Raw genomic sequence first — 21,160 nt, forward strand, 5'->3', positions numbered from 1 at the left:
TGGGTACCATTTCATGAGTGTGCTGATAAATAGATGAAAATGGATAATGTGGAAATGTGGTGTAAGAGAAAAATCTGATATTACAAAATACGTATGTGAAAGTGAAAGTGACGTGATATTCAGCCAAGTATGGTGACCCATACTCAGAATTCGTGCTCTGCATTTAACCCATCCGAAGTGCACACACACACAGAGCAGTGAACACACACACTGTGAACACACACCTGGAGCAGTATATTTAAGACTCTGACAAAGTCATCCAGGATTAAACACTATATGTTTCGCCTGGAAAAGAAACAGTGATAAATGTATGCATTGTGGCTTTTAAGAAAATGCCCGGCATTTAACAATGCACTGTATTCAAGTAGAAGAACGAGACTTTTATTTTGGTCTGGTGATGTGACGTCATGAGGCTGCGCCGCGCTCCTGTCTCTGTTGTGATTCTTCTGCAGAAAGGTTTGTTTAATAGCGTTTATGGTGTTTAAGTCAATGAAAACTGTTCGTTCAGTTTTGTGGTGTATGCAATCTATGTGACATAAACGAATAATGGATGCAACACTGCAATGCTTAATCTAAAAATGAACAATGTTTTTTTTTTTCACAAATACGTAAAATAAAAGATAACTCTTACTTTCATGCAAAAAGGAAGTCTATTATTCTTATTATTATTTTGCCTACTAATTCCATTAACTTCCACTCTGACTGATTCCCTTGTGTGCTTACTAACTACTGGACTAGGGAGCTAATCGAGATGCAACCAGAGATTTAGTTTATATCTCTGTTTATTATTCTCATCTTAAACAGGAAAAAGTAACCAAACATTGGCAAAAAGTGAGTGAGATCCACGTGACACACTTTTATAAAGATGGAGTTTATTAAAGAGGAGGGTGAAGATGTGAGGATTGAAGAAACATTCAGAATCAAACATGAAGATGAAGATACTGAGGAACAAACAGGTTGGTTTTACATTCTCAAAACTGAACTGAACAGAAGAGTAGTACAGTAGAGAAACCCTGAATCACAATGTGGATAAAAAATGTTTTGGAGAGTCTTACTATAATAAATGTCTTAGATCCTTTGTGAAACTAAGTCCTACGTTTTTTCTCTGATTGGTTATGTTTTCAAAAAACTATAAAACAGTTTTCTCTCTCTTCAAAAATGAAAAGAAGAAACGAATAAAGAAGAAAAAAGACTGTCTAACATTAGCTTGTGGGTTTTTTGTTCTTACACACTTTATTACTTTTGTTTTCCTCTACATGTTGCAATTCAGAGCTTCTTCTGAAATAGTATTTTATTTCCCCATACAATTCTCCTAAAATGTTACTAACGATATATTTCTCCCCATCATTTGACCAAAACCTGCAATGGATTCAGTCAGTTTTTTTTTTTTTACAAACACTCAATGGTGATTAATAGTGACTTTTAAATAAAAGTGTTGTATTAATTGGCATGTGTAGCTTGAAGCTAATTGTAGCTATAATTTCTATGTTGCCTAAATATGATTATATTTCATGAAATATTTTATCAAAAGAAATCACACAAGTTTATAAGATTTTTAATTATAGTAATGTAATGTTGCTTTCTTGATGCACTGGTGCGTTTAATCAGGGAGACATCTAAAATTGCAGCTGTTATTGGATTGGGAATTAGTGCATTATAATAAGTTTCTTTAAGTTTTGGGTCATAATCTGGAACCCAAAGGACTAGAAACAAAATAAATTTTCCCTGAAACCTTGAGCTAAAGGGATGGTTTGTATAAAAATTCAAATTCAGTAATTTACTGCCCCTCATGTTCTTCCAGGATACTTTTTGATGTCTCTTGCTTTTTTCCCCTTTAAACTCCGTTAACTTTTATTTGTGTTTTTCTTTCATCCTAGTCCTGATGCTGCTGAAAGAAGAGAATGAAGTACTAAATGAAATGGAAGAGAAAACCCAATATGAGCAAGATCTTCATTTCATACCTGGAGAAAAATATTTTATTTGCTCACAGGCTCAAAAGTCCCCAAAAAAGGATTCTTCTCGAAATAGAGCCCAAAATACAGACACTAGAAGTCATTTCACCTGTCAACAGTGTGGGAAAGGTTTCAGTAGAAAAGAAAGCTTTAAAGTCCACATGAGAAGTCACACTGGAGAGAAACCTTACACTTGCCAACAGTGTGGAAAAGGCTTCTCTCGAAAAGTAAGCCTTCTAGTTCACATGGGAGTTCACACTGGAGCGTCTCCTTTCACCTGCCACCAGTGTGGAAACAGTTTTACTCAGAGAGGAAGCCTAAAAATGCACATGAGGATTCACACTGGAGAGAATCCTTTCACCTGCCAACAGTGTGGGAAAAGTTTCTTTCGAAAAGGAGGTCTTAAAAGCCACATGGGTGTCCACACTGGAGAGAAGCCCTACACCTGCAAACTGTGTGGAAAGAGTTTTACACACAAAAACACTCTCAATTCCCATATAAAACTTCACACCGGAGAGAGCTCGTTCATTTGCAATCTGTGTGAGAAGAGCTTCTCGCGAAAAGAAAGTCTTAAGAAACACATGCACATTCACACTGGAGAGAAGCCGTTCGTATGTTATCAGTGTGGAAGAAGTTTCACACAAAAACCAACTCTTAGTACCCACGTGAGAGGTCACACTGGAGAGAAGCCTTACACCTGCAATCTGTGTGGAAAGAGCTTCTCGCAAAAAGGAAATCTTACCATTCATATGAGAATTCACACCGGAGAAAAGCCTTTTGTTTGTGTTCAGTGCGGCAAGAGTTACAGAAGTAAAGTAAACCTTAATTCCCACATGAAGAATCACTCGCGAAAACTGTTCTAAACGTCATCAATGTGGAAAATGTTTCACACTTACTCTTTGTCAGTGCCAGCTTCACCCAGCCTTCTGGCTCTGCTCCCTTCACTGATTCCATTGGGCTTCCTGGCTCTGTCCGTTTCGCCAAACTCCTCGGCTCCTTCCCTGCTAGCTACTCCCAACCTCCAGCTCTCCCTCGGGCTTCCCAGATCTATGGGACTCTGAGAGACCTCTTTTTAATGTGGAATTATACATTTACTCAAGAATGCTCTACTATTTGGTAACAAACACTTTAACAGTTGGCCCTAAATTCAAATATTTCTTAATAATAAAGGAATATTATTGAAAAATAATGAATTACAGATAAAGACACAAGGTAAAAACTAGAAGAAGAAAAATTCTATAGAGGTTCTATAAACTCATTAATAATGTTTTCAAAGAAATTTGCAAAAATAGACATAGACAGACTAGACTATTTTAGAACAAATTATGAGCTTATTGACGATTTTTTAAAATAATTTTTGACAAAATTAGAATTTTTTAGGATTTTGTTTTAGTTCCTTTTTTTTTGCCTAGTTCCTACGTCTATGGCCCAATGACGATATGATGAGCATTTTCTACATATTAAAAATTGCGGGTCAGGAAGCGGGTCGGGTACAATATTTTCTTTTCCTTTTTTTGCGGTCCGATTGGCGGGCGGGTTAGTTGAAAATGTCGGTCGGGTGCGGACCGTGCGGGTTATTAATACATTGACCCGCGCATCACTGATGTGTACTAATACGTACTCATTAAATTTATTCAAATAAAATACGAAAATATGGCTGTCAATTAAAAAACAAGTAATTGGTAATTTAAAAAATACAAACAAAATGTACAAGATATAATTTCACATGCAAGAGTATTAGTGGTGTTATATAAATTTAAGAAAGAGAGAAGTGCTTTCCCCTACTATACTATAACATTGCAAAATTATTTTTTGTATTTGGTGTAATGCAATGTGTTTATGTGGTTTGGGGTAAATATATATATATATATATATATATATATATATATATATATATATATATTCTAATACTATACATTATTGTTACTCCTATATGCCCGCCTTAAACGCGTTGATTTTTACAAAGCTCTTTGTTCTTAAAATAACTTTTCAGATAGCTTCGCCACAATGAAACAGCGCGTCTCCACGACAGGACATAAGTAAACGAACGTATTTACTTGATACAAAACTGATTCGGCTTTATTAAAATGTGTGCATGATCTATTCATTAGCTAGTCTAAATAGGGTGATATCAGCTAAATTGGGCCACTTTTTGGTAAATCGTTTGGGACAATAATACAATAACATATATGCCTATTCCATGTGTATTTATGTTTGATAATGAATAACCCTAACCCTGTTTTTTATAATTTTGTGTTGAAATTATGTTATAAAATATAATTATTTAGGCCCTACAGTTCTTGAAACATCAGTTGTGCCAATTTTTTTTGCATGAGCAGTTTCAGGTAAAATGGGCTGGTCAAACTGCAAAGGGAAATAGTAATTTATCATCAATTTTAATTTTAAAACACAACTGCTTATACAGCCACATAACATTTAATCTGCATTAAATAAACATATTCATATGTGCCATTAAAAAATAAAATACATTTTGGGTGCAAACCCACATATTCAAATGTGCAATTAACCCTTGTGCGTCCCTCATTTGGGAGTCACACTCAGGGTCTTCACGGTCAAAAGTGACCGGACACCTGAAATGTAACTTTTTTGCCCCCCAGTAAAATCAGTGGAATATATTTTTATTCAATAATATTTTTTCTTTTGTATTTTGAGAAAATTTTAAGGTATTAATTCATATTTATGCAATAATTATGAACAATTTTTCTCATAGAAAATAGTACATAATTTTTTTTTTTCAAATTTTTCAAAATTATTTTCAAATTAATGTTGTATTTCAGATTAAACCAGAGACTAGGCCTTTCAAATACATTTTTTTGAAGATTTTTTAGCGCCACCTGGTCAGAGCAAAGAAAGAAAAACATGTAAGTGCATGGTGCAACCACTTATTACCAGTATAGGAATCTATAGAGAGGCTTGTGAATTCCCTTATTGTTTTTAGACATAATTGCTTACTCATATTAAGTAGTGGACTTGAATATATATTAATACATTCTAAAGAGTACTTTTTGTATATTTTTTTATATTTCTTCTGTTATAAATAATGATTTCATGCATTATTTGCATTAAAGTTTTTGCATTATGATTGCAATCAAACCTGAACATATTGTTAGAAAGAGAACACAATTAAGCATTTAACCTTTTTTGCTTTAGAATTTAATTGAAAAAATTCAATTCATTCAAACATAACAGTTTATGTAAACATTTTGCAATGAACGTATATTTTTGTAAAATATCAATGAACACTAACAAAAGGGAGGAATAGTAATCAAAAGGAAACAACAATAACAAACAAGCTCAAATAACAGGAAGCGTTAAAAATGAAACTGTAAATAAAAAAAGAGAAGTAATAAAATAAAATATGAGCTATAAATACTATTCTAACTTTATCCTATGTGGGCTACTATGTAACTGCTGTGTATACTAACTACTATAACTGTATGTTACCTGCATACAAACTCTTACATAACAGCTAGCCTAACTGTTGCAGAGGTCACAAATAACTAAAGAATGTCTCTTGCAAACTGGATTTTTGCATTTCTTGCAAGAGAGTGTGGTTTTAACATCCCTTGGGAAGCATCTTGGGCATCGTTTTCTCTTGGCTGAGGAACTAGCCAGGGAAGGACCAGCCAAGAAGGAATGAGCCGAGAAGGGGTCAGCCGGGGATGGAATGGCTCCAGAGGGACCGGCAGTGGAGGGGCCAGCTCTGAAGGGAACGGTAGTGGACGGGCCAACCGTGGAGGGACCAGCTTCTCTATTATCTGTTCCCTGAAGTTTTCGCATGAGATGCAGGGAGGCTGGTGCGCGTGGAATGCCCTGTCTGGATTTTATGAAGGGGGTCACAAGTGATCTCCCAAGCTCCTCGAGGAAAGTCCTCCTCTTGAAGAAGCACCCCTGTTTCCAAGTGGGATTAATTTCCCTCCACAGCACGAATGCATTATAGGCAGATACATCGACCATGCTGAAGAACAGCGCCATTGGCCAGCGAGCCGTCCTCCTCCCACATGTATATGTTGCAACAATCTAGAATATTACACAAACATACACACACACACACATTTAGTATATATGCGGTCATCAAATGATGGTTCATTTCACTTTATATGCTATTTAGCATGGCAAATAAGTTACCAGTAGCAATCACAATAATAATAATAATAACAGTAACAATGACAATAATAAGAAGACAATATAAAGTAGCAAATACCTGGTCAAGAGTGTCCACGCCACCTTTGGTGTTGTTGTAATCAAGAATCATTTTAGGCTTCCTGTCCTCTCGTTCGCTGATTGTTGCTGTTTTGTGCATGGTGCTCATGAGAAGTACATTTTTATTTTTTTTGGGACAGTATGACACGATGGCGTGTGTATCTGTGAATGCAAATAGTGACGAGAAGCGAGCCCTGCCTCTTTGGTTTGTCAATGCACTTGGAAGCTCCGGTTTGTTTCTTCGCACCGTTCCGAGCATTCTTATTTCTTTTTGTAGGAGCTCTGTCCCAAGAGCATAAGATGTAAAAAAAATTGTCACATGTGACAATATGTCCCTGAAGGCCATGCGTCATTTCATTCACAACTCGTTTGCCCAAGTTTTTCTCATGCTGTACTCCTGCAGGTTTGCCTTTGTATACCTGCATATTCCAGGAGTAACTACTTTCTGCATCACAGGCTGTCCAGATTTTTATGCCATATTTTGCAGGCTTGCTTGGCATGTATTGTTTAAAAGGACACCACCCCCTGAATCCAACCAGACACTCATCCACAGTCACGTTGAGACCAGGATTGTACATCAGTGGCAGTCTCTCCACCCATTTGTCCCACATTTCTCTGATTGGTGCAAGTTTGTCAGTTTGCCTTCTTGCATCTCTTGTTCTCTTGTCATCGAATCTGATAACCCTTGACAGTCTTTGGAACATTTTGAGAGGCATGGTGGCACGAAAAATTGCCCTCCCCATCCCATAAGCTGCTTGTTGCCTCATTATTTGATTTGAAAACGCCAGCCAGTATCAGAAGGCCAATATATGCTTGCATTTCTTCCCATTCAATGTTATTCCATTCCTTTGCAAAGACTCGTCGCCCCTCTTAAGTTAGTCATTTCTAGCAGAATGTTCTGAATTGATGTTGTAAAAAATAATTCAAAAGTTGACAGTATGTCCTTCACTCGCACACACGCATACCTTGTTGGTCCAGGGGTATGTCTGGGGACCTTCTGTGCCCGTGCTCTTTCTTGTGTCTGTAGAGGAGGAAATGAAGACCACAGTATTTCCCCATTTCTTGAGGTGTAAGTTACCAGGCCTTCTTCATCTGATTCTTCCTCCTCTGACTCAAAATCCGGGGCGGCTTCTGTAAAATCATCTTCTTCAGAGGTATCATCTGCTGGATTTTTTGGGACAGCATTCTCTTCCTCTTCACTAGACTGAAGCAGGTATTCGAGGGTCTCCTGAGCAGTGAACCGTCTTTGTGCCATTGTGCAAAATGACAGGGCAGGCCTCAATGTAGCAAAACTTATTCCACCTCACACCCAATCAAGTTTTTGTTTTTATTTACAGATGCTGGTATTGGACTGGAGGTTACTAGGGCAGAATCTCAGCCTTTGATCTCACTCTCACTGTCAGCCTTTGATCTTACTCTGTGTGTGTGTGTGTGTGTGTGTGTGTGTGCAGACAATGTCAAACTTTTGCACTCTGGATATGTAATTTTTGATCCATTCATTTTATTTCACATTCTCAAAATGTTAAAGTTCATTTGTGTGTGTGTGTGTGTGTGTGAGAGAGAGAGAGAAAACATTCCATCAACTGTCAAGATTTGTGAGATTTTATGACAAGGGAACAATAGCTGCAGAAAAGCAAAATGACAAACAGGCACCTGTCCCAGAGATTTGGGGAAAACAAGCAAGAGAGACTACCATTTATGTACAGTCCTTGGTCATAAGAAAAACCTGGACAAGCAAATAGTGAATGGAATGATCCATGGCCTTCAGAAACATATTGTTCAGTGGCACAGAGCTCCTGCAAAAAAATAAAAAATAAGAATCCTCAGAATGGTGCAAAGGACCAAGTCTGAGTTTCTAAGTGCACTGACAAACCCAAGAGGCAGCGCTTGCTTCTCATCGCTGTTTTACAGGCAGCAGGTCATAGGTGTGTGTGTGTGTATGTGATTATTTAGAGTGTCATACCTTCACTGCTGTTAGATTTTCTCTGCATTAAGACTGAATTATTGAATGGATTTCACATTCTCAAAACTTTGCTCTGTGTTACAGACACAGTAGTTCATAGGTGTCTATGTGTAAGTATGTGTGTGTGTGTGTGTGTGTGTGTGTGCATCTGTGTGTGATTGGATGTGTCAATATCACACTCTTGATGTTTTATAGTGTCATCCCTTCACTGCTGTGGACTTTTTTTTAGTTTTGTGATCGATTTGTAAATTGTGTACACAAATATTCTCTGAATTGTTGTATTTTTGTCTATTTCCCATTCATTTCCTATGGACGGTCATTTTTGACCGAAGACCCTGAGTGTTACTATTTTTTTTACGCCCACTTAGACTGTTCGAATCATGCCCTAAATTTTTTTGTGTGTTCACACCCCAAATGCCATGAAGGTCACCGCATTTCATATCATTCCGATGAAGCTGTGATTTTTAACATTTCAAAACGTAAAATATTCCGGTCAGAAATGACCGAAGACCGCACAAGGGTTAAAAAAGTCAATTTTGGAACAACATAGATCAGTGAACTGAGGTCAGTTGTGTGTGTGTGTGTGTGAGAACAATACATTTAGAACGAAATGTGCAAATTATAAAAATTCACATTAAAAATTGATAACTGATAACTTATTTGTGTGTGTGTGATGAAAACATTTTTCAAACACAGTCTTTGCAAATGAAACCATCGTCATCACAGATACCATTCTCTTCACCACAGCTCTCGTGAAACCAGGCAGAACATGGATCACATTTTACCCATTCCTCAGTGGCCTTAGGGTCATTTGGGTCACCATAGTGGGTGTTGCAGGCTTTGCAAGGTGATTTGTGATTCTCTTGCCCTGCTTTTTTTTTCTCTTTTGGTTGCTTGCTGCCTGGGTACTTGCTGGCTTGCTTGGCTGGTTGCTTGCTGGATTACTTTTTTGTTTAAGCTCCCTTTCCGCCTCCTCTGGAAGGTAGGGCTTCCGCCCTGACGCATGTTCACTGCCAGTCACCTTTCCACTGATGAGTCTTTGCAGTGTGTGTATCGTGGCAAACCCCATGCTCGTGATAAGAGGTGCACACTCGCTGTAATTCCTTTCTTCACTCCCTTCCTGTATTCATCTAAGGCCTCCTTCATCCTCTCCTCTTTCCACAGATTGTAGTTGTTTGGCCTTACTTTTCCTCCCTATTTTATCTTTGTATCCTTTCCTCTCTGGTCCTTACTCCTCCTCTCTTTTCTCTCTTTCTGTCTCCTCTCATTTCCTCTGCATTCCTTTCTCCTCACCTGTTCTCCGACTTCCTGTTTCCTCTGCTTGTCTCCTCTCTCATCCTTCCTCCTCCTCTCTCTCCCCTCTCCTCTCGCTTCCTTCTCGTTTGCCATTCTCACTGTAAATAAAATATGTACTACCATTATTACTGTTCATGGGGGTCATGGTGAGTGAGTGTGTGTGTGTGTTTGTGAGTGTTAGGGTGTGACACACACACACACACACACACACACACACACACACACACACACACACACTCACCATGACCCCCCAACAGTAATAATGGTAATAGACACACACACTCAAACACATGTGTATCTGTGTTTGTGAGTGACACAGATGATGGCCCATTTTACCTCAGTGGGTTAAGGTAAATTGGGCCGCCAAGAAAAACATCACTTTTTCAAAAACTATGCTCCTATACCACACTAACAACATTATTTCTGATTGATGCCATCAAGACAGATATTATGCATATTTTTTTATGTGCGTTTTTGCTTTTTTATAGATTTATCATCCTTATAATGGTTTAATTACATTTGGTATGCCAAGCTACTTACATAATTATTGCCCCGCCCACCATAACCAACCAATTAAACACCTGTTACTTGTCAGTTATGACAATAGTTTGAAATAATTTGTAGTTATTGTTTCTAAATTCCAGAGGGGCTAGGACCCCCAAACCTTAAATGGCCCATTTTACCTGATATCACCCTAACTTGATTAATTCAAACTCTTATTTTATAACATTATAAATCACATAGTTACTTTTTGCATTTTATTCTAATATATACATTATATTCTGATCCCAAACATTACCGTTTTGCCTTTGAACTCCAACTCTTTCATTAGAAGTACGATAAATATTTGCGATATGTGCCTGGCTCTTGTGACTTTAGACAGCGGCACGCGAACGGGACATTTATTTTGTTATGACGTCATTCGTCTGCGCCGCGCTCCAGCATGTGTTATGATTCGGCTGAATAAAGGTTTTGAGTTTTATACATTTAAAATGTTTAAATCGGCGAAACCCGTTCGTAATTGGGCTTTTTAACAAGCGATGTTAAATGGCTTAATTATGATTCATGTAACATTGAAATGCTTCAACTAACATTAATGAACGTTGTTTTTATGAGTAAAGTGCATTAGCAACAGAAAAGGTGCCTCTCATTTCGTACCCCATACTGTTAATCTGTAAAGCAGACACGAAATCGTTTACTTCATTTAGTGATGGAGAAACGGAGCTTTTCGAAACCACGAATCAATTGAATCAGTTTAATGAAATGATTCACTGTTTCGAATCACCGAACGCTGAGGAGACATGATTGGGTCAATGCAGTGTGAATGCAACAACGAGTAATGCGCTGATCTGTACAGTGTCTTTTGCCAGTTTTCTATTCTAGATCAGTGACGTAATGACAACTTTTATAAACTGCTGTGTTTAAAAAAAAAAAAAAAAAAAAAAGCAAGCTACAAATCTAGTGCTAGTTTACAGTGTTCTTGACTAATCAGGCCATCAACTTTCACTCTGACTGACTCCCTATACTGGTGTGCTGACTACTGGAAGCTGATTGAGATGCACCCAGAGATTAAGTTTCTATATGTTACAAACCCTTTTTAAGACTAGAGGAAGTAAGGCGTGCAACATCGAACACGTACTGGAACACCTCACACACAAACAAATCTAATTTAAGAAAAATTATGGTTTATTACAATGAGAAATCAATAGGACAAGGACACCTCAAAGTAATTCATTATATACACAATTTATGCAAACCAAAGAAAAAAGGTTCACAACAGGAACAAGGGTATAAAGAGAAAAGAACTAGACCGTGCCAAATCAAAGAAATAAGTAAAACCAAAAACCAATCTTACTAGAAGTAAACAACAAATATATATATATATATATATATATATATATATATATATATATATATATAGTCTAAATTAACAACAGAGACAAAAAAACCCAAAAGATCTTCAGCGTCAAAGACGCCCTAAATAAACTACTCTTACTAACAAAACGAAAAATACAAACAGTGGCACAGGTCACTAAACTAGTGTTCTAGATGTAGCGGGTAGGTGATTGAGACTGGAAGTGTACCTTTAAGGCCTAATCACTGGCGCTGATCATTTGGCTCAGGTGGCGTAAGTGACGTGTCCCTTTAAATGTGTTGCAAGACATTAATAGAAAAACATTAATGCGGTGTGAGTTTAAGAGTGAACCTCTTGGTGTATCGTCTGTGCAAACAGGATAATGTGAGTTTTCTTGGAAGTTTATATCGATTTAATATTGAACTTAATGAGAACCGCTTAACACGGCTCATTTGTTTGTTTGCTTGTAGTTCGCCTTGGTGTCTGCGTGTATGGTAACCAGTAAATGGTGCCCGAAGTCACGAGTCTACAGACACTTGTTCGCAAAATAGCGAGTAGTGATTTTACATGGGTTTGAAGTAACGAGTAACATAATTATCAAATAACTAATAAGGAACTACCTATGTCCTAAATGAGCTATTACTTACTGCTTAGTTAATCTTGCTTCTATATTAGTTAATATTAAGTTAAGTGTTAATGTAGTACTACCTATTACTTCCTGCGTAGCTACTTATTAACAACGGACCATTATTTTAAAGCTTTACCAAATATTTTTTTGTGATTATAGGAGGATTGCCTTCGTCGGTCACTACTGTTTTTCCTGGGTTTAATAATTTTGTTTCATTTTGTGTTTCTTCATATGTGTGTCTTGGGGATCTGCTACCACTGTTCTTTGATGACCTGGACCCAGGTGGGCCTAGGAGGGAGTCCGGCTAGTGGTAGTTCGTTAATTTAGATGTTGTTGTTTTTTGTGTCTGTTTGGCAATTGTCATTATTCAACCTTTGGCCCATGGGCATTGTGCAATATTTCCTTTAGGGATCGTGTCTATCTTGCAATGTTTACTGGTGTGAAGTGTGAAATGCTGTGTTAATGTACGCATGGCCAACTTTGTTTGAAGTGTTTCTTGCAGTGTTGGAGTGTATGTGAACAGTACCTATATATCTGACTTTATTCACTGTAGTCTAGGCATTGTTAGATTTTTATATCTTGTAACTCATTTATTATGAGACCTTTTATTCACTGTGATTAATCTATTGTAGAATTGTTCACTGTTACCTATAGGAAACATCTGTCTGCTCTGATTGCCAATCAGTGTATTGTCTAGTGTTTAATAAAATTGAGTACATCAGTCCCATTTTCATCCCTTCATTGGAGATAACCTGTCTAAATAGCTTTAAGGGGAGTGCTGTTTGGGGTTTTCTACTTTAGATATACAAATTGTGAGAATGCCCCTAGGGATCACATTGACACAATTGATAAGTCCGTGACAGTGTAGCACATATATATCACGTGATATCTCCGCTGTTCTGATCTCTTCCCCATTTAATACCAGACCAAACCAGCAGAACAAAATAAACGGTGAAATACTCACAGAGAAAAGACAACCCAAATGAGCTTCAAATACCAAGTTCTCAAAGAACAGATTTCTCAAAAACACTAACTGTACAGGTTAGGCAAGCATACACAAATGGATCAAGTGCTCTAACGAACCACAAAACTCTGTTGCTTTCCAAGCAGGTGCGCTTTTTAAGGGCACCTGGCACGCCCTCATTGGTGGAGCCATGTTGAATCGGTCACCAGGCATTACGATGATGGACAGGGGAATAAACCAATCAGGTAGCCGCATTGTCGTGCTAGAGGTGAAAATTAGGGCTGGGATAATCGATTAATTTTGAAGCGATTTAATCTAGCGATTATTTTTTCGATTAATCTAACTATTAATTTTTCCTGACCGATTTTGATTTATCTCCCCATTAATTGACTACTAACAATTTATACATGTTGATTTACATATCTGAATGAAAAAAACATGAATTCCTTAACATTGCAATATATGTTTATTGCTCTTAAAATTACAAAATAAAATGCATAAGAATGCATTACTTTGCTTTACAATTGTTTAGTCTGATAGCATTCAATAAAACCTTTGAAGCCTTGAAAACCTAGCTTACTGAAACAAGCTTACTGAACACATAGGGCCTAGCTTACTGAAAAAAAGTTCTTCTTTCAGATGAAAATAACAACAACTTGATGTCTAGCATTCAATAAGAAAGGTCACCCAAAATACTTGTTTAGAGCAATTGAAAGAATACAGTAACCAATGTAAACTTGAGGGCTTTAAGCTAATAAGAGTACTTTTCCTAAAATAAAATTAACAGTGGGAGCCAGCAGCCTGTCATGGAGAAAAAAAATCTCCAAATACTCCATGTGAAACTTTGGCGTTCCGCCCTTTTTCTATGGTGTCTAATGATTTTGGTTAATATGCACGAGGGAGGGAGGGAGAGAGAGAGAGAGAGAGAGAGAGAGCGCTCATGTAGTTTGAAGACTGTGAGTGCGCGAGCGCGCTTGAAACTTTGGGGATTCGCCCTTTTTCTATTGTGTTTAATGATTTTGATTAATATGCACAAGAGAGAGAGAGCAAGAAGCGCTCGTGTTGTTTGAAGATTCTGAGTGTGCGCGCGCAGCCGGGGCTCTCTCTCGTACGCGCCCTTGTCATTCTACATCACTCACCGATCAAATAAGGCTTTGACAGCCGGCAAAAAAAAAAAAAAGATCAATGCAGAAAAAGCCCTGGATTGGTAATATAACGTTGGACAGAATGTTGACCCGGCCATCGCGTATATTCAGCGCACATAAACAGGTCGACGAATCGATGCGCATATTTTGCGTCGACGTATTTTTTTGCGTCGATGTCATCGATGACCTCGACGCGTTGTCCCAGCCCTAGTGAAAATACAGAGAGAAAAAGGAGGGAGGGAAACTCCAAACAAATTACATAGGACGTAACACTATATATATATATATATATATATATATATTTCGTTAATTCTCATTTTAAATAGCAGTGTGTCCAAACACAAACGTCTGGTGAAGATTCATGTGACACTATTATAAAGATGGCGTTTATTAAAGACGAAAACGAAGATGTGAAGATTGAAGGAACATTCAGAGGGAAACATGAAGATACTGAGGAACAAACAGGTTGGTTTACATTCTCATACATCACATCAGTAAGGCTCAACCTTTTCATCAACACCTAATCAAAGATGTGTACCAAAAACTTACAATTTAATTAATATATAAATAATAGTAATTATAAAGATTATTTTGTGATGTCACCATTATTAGTGATGTGAAACATCAGATTGGATGGAACCATAAGTTTCAATTTTATGGACCGATATGATTAATTATTTTTAATAACAACAAAAAAGTCCTTGATTGTGTTCCACAGAAGAAAAAGTATATAGTGACATTAACAATTACTTGGTGATCGATTTATTGTTGAAAATAATTTAATCGATAAGACTCATTGATATTGATATTCAAGATAATCACTAGTATCCATTCGTAATCAAAAAAGGGTCTATGTTTTCACCACAGCAAGGCTGTTTCTGAAGATAAGTTTCAGATGGTCAGATAGTGTTGACTTCACTGATACCAAGCAGGGGCGTAGCACCAAATTTTGGGCCCTGGGTACAAACCATCTTGCTGGGCCCCCGTACCAAATACCATAGTGATACCAATGGGTGGGATATTTTGAAGAAAGTCGGTAACCAAACGACTGATGGACCCCATTGACTTCCATAGTAGGAAAAAAAATACTATGGAAGTCAATGAGGACCAGCAACTCTTTAATTGCCAACCTTCTTTAAAATATATTCTTTTGTGTTTAGCAGGAGAAAGGAAACCATACAGGTTTGGAACAACTTGAGGGAGAGTAAATGATGACAGAATTTTCATTTTTGGGTGAAAATTCAGATTTATTGCAGATTTGAAACCCCCATCACCCATTCTGACCATCTCCCTACACAACCATTAACACATCCTGCAATCCCACCCTCCACACCTCCTGCTCTTCAAATCTGTGAAGATGATGTGCGCCAGGTCTTCAAGAAGAACAAAAGAAGAAAAGCACCAGGCCCAGATGGTGTTACACCAGCCTGTCTGAAAATCTGTGCTGACCAGCTGGCCCCCATCTTTTCACAGATCTTCAACAGATCCCTGGAGTTGTGTGAAGTACCTTCCTGCTTCAAACGCTCCATCATCATCCCCATCCCAAAGAAACCCAAGATAACAGGACTTGACGACTACAGACCTGTGGCTCTAACGTCTGTCGTCATGAAGTCGTTTGAAAAACTGGTTCTGGCTTATCTGAAGGACATCACTGGACCCTTACTGGACCCCCTCCAGGTCCAAAACAGGGACTTATGTGAGGATCCTATTTGTGGACTTTAGTTCGGCATTCAACACCATCATCCCAACAGCCCTTCAGACCAAACTGACCCAGCTCTCTGTTCCTAGCTCTATCTGTCAGTGGATCACCAGCTTTCTGACAGATAGGCAACAGTTAGTGAGACTGGGGAAATACACATCAAACAGCTGCTCCACCAACACTGGTGCCCCTCAGGGATGTGTTCTCTCCCCTCTGCTCTTCTCCCTGTACACCAATGACTGCACCTCTAAAGACCCCTCTGTCAAGCTCCTAAAGTTTGCAGACGACACTACAGTCATCGGCCTCATCCAGGACGGTGATGAGTCTGCTTACAGACAAGAGGTTGAGCAGCTGGCTGTCGGGTGCAGTCTTAACAACCTGGAGCTTAACACGCTCAAAACAGTGGAGATGATAGTGGACTTTAGGAGACTTTCCCCACTCACCATCATGAACAGCCCTGTGACTGCAGTGGAGTCATTCAGATTCCTGGGAACCACCATCTCTCAGGACCTGAAGTGGGACAATCACATTGACTCCATCATTAAAAAGGCCCAGCAAAGGTTGTATTTCCTTCGCCAGCTGAGGAAGTTTAACCTGCCACAGGAGCTGCTAAAACAGTTCTACACGGCCGTCATTGAGTCTGTCCTCTGTACTTCAATAACTGTCTGGTTTGGTTCAGCAACAAAATCAGACATCAGAAGACTACAGAGAACTGTTCGGACAGCTGAAAGGATTATTGGTGCTCCCCTGCCCACCCTTCAAGAACTGTACACATCCAGAGTGAGGAAAAGGGCTCAGAAAATCACTCTGGATCCCTCACATCCAAGTCACCCCATCTTTAAACTTTTGCCATCTGGTCGGCGCCTCAGAGCTGCAAACACCAGAACAGCAAGGCACAAGAACAGTTTCTTCCCCCAGGCAATCTACCTCATGAACAGTTAAATGTTCTCTACTTATGCTTATAAACGTGCAATATCCTTATATTTATTTGTTAACCCTCCATCCTAGAACATTCCTGCATCTCACTCAATCCTATTCCATTATCATTTATAGCACAATTGTTTATACACTTATTTATTTGCCAATTTGTAAATCTTTTTTTTTTTTCTTTTTTGTTCTGTGTGTTGTTGTCTCTGTGTACTGGAAGCTTTTGTCACTAAAACAAATTCCTTGTATGCGTAAGCATACTTGGCAATAAAGCTCTTTCTGATTCTGAACTGCCCCTTTAAAGTTTAAATGTGTACAATAACAATGTACCCATTTTGCTTATTTCCTCTTAACACTTAATTACTAATTACTAAGTGTTTAAACAGGCAATTCCGCTAAAAGCTCACCTTGTCTCACTGTCACATCCACCTCACTGTTACTGCTTTCACCTGGCCATGATGAGGGAGGGGCCTGCTGCTGCAGGGTCTGAAACTGAAATATATGGCTTCAAATGGTTGCTAAAATATCCTTTATTGTCATAATACCTTTTTTAAAGTGTAGGCTAAGTACAAGTTAATTGCTGATTATTTGTCTGTTTAAAATAAATGCAGACTATAGAATCACAGGGTACACTAACCACCAAACTAGACATTCAGTCTTTACGTTTTAAAATAAGTAAATTTCAATCATTAAGATGTGCATTAAACTAATAACAATCCTGAGCGTGCGCGAGCTAATTTGTATAACAATGCGTTAAAATAGGCGCTAACGATCTGTGTTTTCGCGGGTGTTAGATTTTGACAATGGAGGGAAATATACAGTGTTTTCATATAAACTTCTGACTCTGGGGAGAACTCCTCCAAGAGTAGATATTTATGTTAAAACAATGTCAATGCTCGATTATGCATTTGGAGCTCACCTTTCTTTTAAAAAAACTAAGTGAGCAACTGCTTGCCCTCATTTGCCTTTCTCTCTTTAATCTTCGTTTCTTTTCGTTTTTGAGCCCCTGATTTTCCTTTCTTAAGGAAAGACATGACTCTTCCCCTGTCTTCCTAGTTCATATCAAGGCTAACTCCAGCTCCTGTCTTATTTTACTGTCTATGCTCCTGTCTCATTAACTGCTTCACCGCTGGTCTGCAGCTGAAGCACCTGAACTGCGGGTCGTACCATTTATATTGATTCGAGAGGGGTGGTGGGGCCCTGCACAGAATGAAAATGACTTTGTTATACCAAACCAGTGCCTAACTACAAGTTTAGTTTTTGCACAGGAACTTTTTTTTGTACATAAATGCTGTACAAATGTTAGTGCATGTATATGTATGTATAGAAAACTGACTTTTAAGGCCCCCCCCCCCTGCCTCGGGCCCTGGGTACTCGGTACGCTTTACCCCCCCAATCCGATGCCCCTGATACCAAGCTCTTGACAGCAATGCTGTATTACTCTTGTGGGGAAGTCATTGCCTAATGTCTAGAGATTCAAACGCGTAGCCCAAAGGTTGTGGGTTCAAATCTTGTACTGCCAGGGATTGTGGATGGGGGTATTCAGCGCTTTCTCCCAACTTCAGTACCACGAATGAGGTGCCCTTGAGCAAGACACTGAACCCTCAACTACTCCCCAGGCACAGCAGAAAAACAAAAACAAAAAAAGGCTGCCCACTGCTCTGGATGTGTGTGCACTTAGGATGGGATGGGCCACATGTTACGTCACTCACAAAACGGTTGGTCTTTTGCTTTTTTTGTTGTTAAGCTCTGGAGGTGACTTTTAGAATTTTTGTGTTCTTTAAAATCCTTTAAAGTTTTAATTTTGAATAACAAAATTATTGGATTTGTGCTTTTATAATGCATATTTCCTGCAATCTTTACAGTACATTATATTATTTCTGGAGTTTTAGTTTTTTTTTTTTTTTTTTTTTTTCAAATTTTGTGGAAATATATAAGTATCATTGTCAAAACTGTAAAACTTAATTATAGGAGAAAAGCATGGAGCCTAATACTAAGCCCTGTGGGACTCCATATTACTAAACCTTTACTATATGAACTTCCAGTTATGTAAAAATTCTAAGCTAGCTTTTCTTTTTTTTAAGGAGCACTCGTAAATAAATTAATAATAATTAGGAGTGCAGTCAAAATATTAAGGAGTACCTTCTGTTTAATAATCAAAAAATCTGATGAAAAAAAAATAGCCTTACCATTCTGAGGCAAGTTTTAACTCTATGGCATTTTTCTAATTTTATTACAGGAAAGTGTATGTCAGCTTATATGTCAAATTCAAATATTTATGAGCTTTTTATCATTTAAACAATAGAAAAATAACAAGTAAGATTAATTTACCATTCATATGAAAATTTTATTAATGTTTATTGGTAGGCTATTAGGTGGCACAGAAGAAGACAACATTTTATTTTCAGATGTTTAATGAGGCTCAGAGGTGGCATGAATGTAATTGGTAAATTTATGTTGAGATTAATTTTTTTAACATAATTTTAATAAAGAAATATTTGATGACTGAAATTATACTTTAAATATGAAACTAAAACTGCCAGTAGGTGGTGGCAGGTCACTGATTTTATCATTGAACAATTATTCAAGTTGATTATTTCAATGTCTGATTCTTACAGGAATGAAGCAATTATGAATGGATTATCATGAATCACCGACTTGTTTAAAAATGCACATTTCTTTTAAAGATGCGCAACTGCTCAGCTTTGACTTTTTCAAGCTATTTTCGTTGACAAAATATAGCAAAATCAGGCAATAATGTTATAGTAAGACAATGTAAGTAACTTAATATTTCTTGTTTATTGAATTGTTGTTCCAATCTCAAAATGTTCCATTATAATCAATACACATGCAAAAACAAACTTTAATTAGAAACCAGATTCTTCCTTGATTGCAAACACCAATATGCTGATCGACTCAGTCGCACTGGTGCTCCTAAATATTTTTTCATAGTCGCACACAGTTGTTTTTAGTAGCGAAACTATATATATATTGTATATATATTTGTTCCTAGAAAAAAGGGGCCCATGTTTGCTTTGATGCTTTAAAATAATAGTCCACCCAAGAATAAAAATGTTGTCTTCATTTGCACATCCTCCATTTGTGTATTGAAAAAAATACTTTTTGAAGCCAATGGCTAAAGTCAACTGTACATTTCACAAACACTGCACAAAATATCTTCTTTTGTGTTCAGTAGCAAAAAGACGTTCATACAGATTTGGAACAACTTGAGGGTGAGTAAATTATGACAGAATTTCCATTTTTGAGTGAAGCATTCATTTATTACATTTAGGTTGGTTTCGATGTCTGTTCCTGTGTGCCATTAAACTTGTTAACTTATATTTGTCTTCTTTTTTTCACATCAGGCCTGATGGTGCTGAAAGTGGAGAGTCAAGAACTGAATGAGATGAAAGCGAAAGATCAATACAAGAAACGACATGACTGGAGAGAAATCCACTCATAATGAAAAGACTTTCTCACAAAAAAAGGCTCGGAAATCCATATCTAATGATTCTTTCACTTGCCATCAATGTGGAAAAAGTTTCACTCAAAAACAAAATATTAAAGTCCACATGAGAATTCACACTGGAGAACATTGTGGACAGAGCTTTACACGTAAAGAAAACCTTAATGCCCACTTGAGAGTTCACACTGGAGAGAAGCCTTATAAATGCCAACACTGTGGACAGAGTTTTGCGCATAAAGGAAACCGTAATGCCCACATGAGAATTCATACTCGAGAGAAACCTTTTACCTGCAAACTGTGTGGGAAGAGCTACTCAAGAAAAGAATGTCTTAAGACTCACATGAACATTCACATTGGAGAGAAGCCGTTCGTATGTGGTCAGTGTGGAAAGAGTTTCAGTTGTAAAGTTAACCTTAATCAGCATATGAAGGTTCACTCGAGGGAGAACGGTTTTACATGTCATCATTGTGGAATTAGATTGACAGACAGGAATGATCTTAAGAATCATATAAATACATCAGAGAGAGGCCTTTCATCTGCCCTCAATGTGGAAAAGGTTTCACACATAAAGGAAACCTTAACATTCACATGAGGCTTCACACTGGAGAGAAGCCTTTCAAATGTCTTCAGTGTAAAAAATGTTTTACATATAAAAGAGACCTGAAATGTCATTTGCAAACTCATTATGTAAATAAATTATAGTGCTCAACAGTGTGGACCAAGTTTTTAAATATAGCAGTTTCAGAAATCGCCTGCATTTTGGAGAAAGACCTAATCATTTTATTCTGTGTAATAATATCATGCATTTTTTCATCACCTATAGATTTACCTTGAAAGTCATCCAGATAGACCTGTGAATTTACTAAATGTTTGACATTATCTGAATACTGTAACAAGTATAACTTATATCTGTTTTTACAGTTAATGAAAACCCTTCTTTTTTTAGTTTTTACAGTATTATCAACATCATGTAGAGTGTAAAGTTTAACTGTAACACATCTGGTGTAATATGACACTTCCCACCCAGTGTGCATGATTTGC

The 21,160-nt window shown here is 37.6% G+C and overlaps 1 protein-coding gene and 1 pseudogene across 2 annotated transcripts; both read left to right on the forward strand.

Annotated features, from left to right (window-relative positions):
* Window positions 1-383: 383 nt before the first annotated feature.
* Window positions 384-4,609, forward strand: LOC113092453 (gastrula zinc finger protein XlCGF8.2DB-like). Of its 2 annotated transcripts, XM_026258051.1 has the most exons (3): window positions 399-456; window positions 805-956; window positions 1,878-4,609. In XM_026258051.1, exons 2-3 carry the CDS (start codon window positions 866-868, stop codon window positions 2,813-2,815), a joined length of 1,029 nt encoding a protein of 342 aa, XP_026113836.1. In that variant the 5' UTR covers window positions 399-456; window positions 805-865; the 3' UTR covers window positions 2,816-4,609. The 2 variants fall into 2 exon arrangements, with proteins under 2 accessions (XP_026113837.1, XP_026113836.1); XM_026258052.1 differs by lacking the exon at window positions 805-956 and having other exon boundaries at window positions 384-456.
* Window positions 4,610-14,385: 9,776 nt separating this feature from the next.
* On the forward strand, window positions 14,386-20,821 carry LOC113092452 (gastrula zinc finger protein XlCGF8.2DB-like; annotated as a pseudogene).
* Window positions 20,822-21,160: the final 339 nt, after the last annotated feature.

The sequence above is a fragment of the Carassius auratus genome, unplaced genomic scaffold, assembly GCF_003368295.1.
Source record: "Carassius auratus strain Wakin unplaced genomic scaffold, ASM336829v1 scaf_tig00214598, whole genome shotgun sequence".
NCBI classification, from domain to species: Eukaryota; Metazoa; Chordata; class Actinopteri; order Cypriniformes; family Cyprinidae; genus Carassius; species Carassius auratus.

What these genes read in the sequence shown, in the direction of transcription:
- LOC113092453 (XM_026258051.1), top strand. Translation starts at nt 866, where the DNA reads ATGGAGTTTATTAAAGAGGAGGGTGAAGATGTGAGGATTGAAGAAACA. An exon ending in AGATACTGAGGAACAAACAG is followed by an intron (nt 957 to 1,877) that starts GTTGGTTTTACA and finishes CTTTCATCCTAG; the next exon opens with TCCTGATGCTGCTGAAAGAA.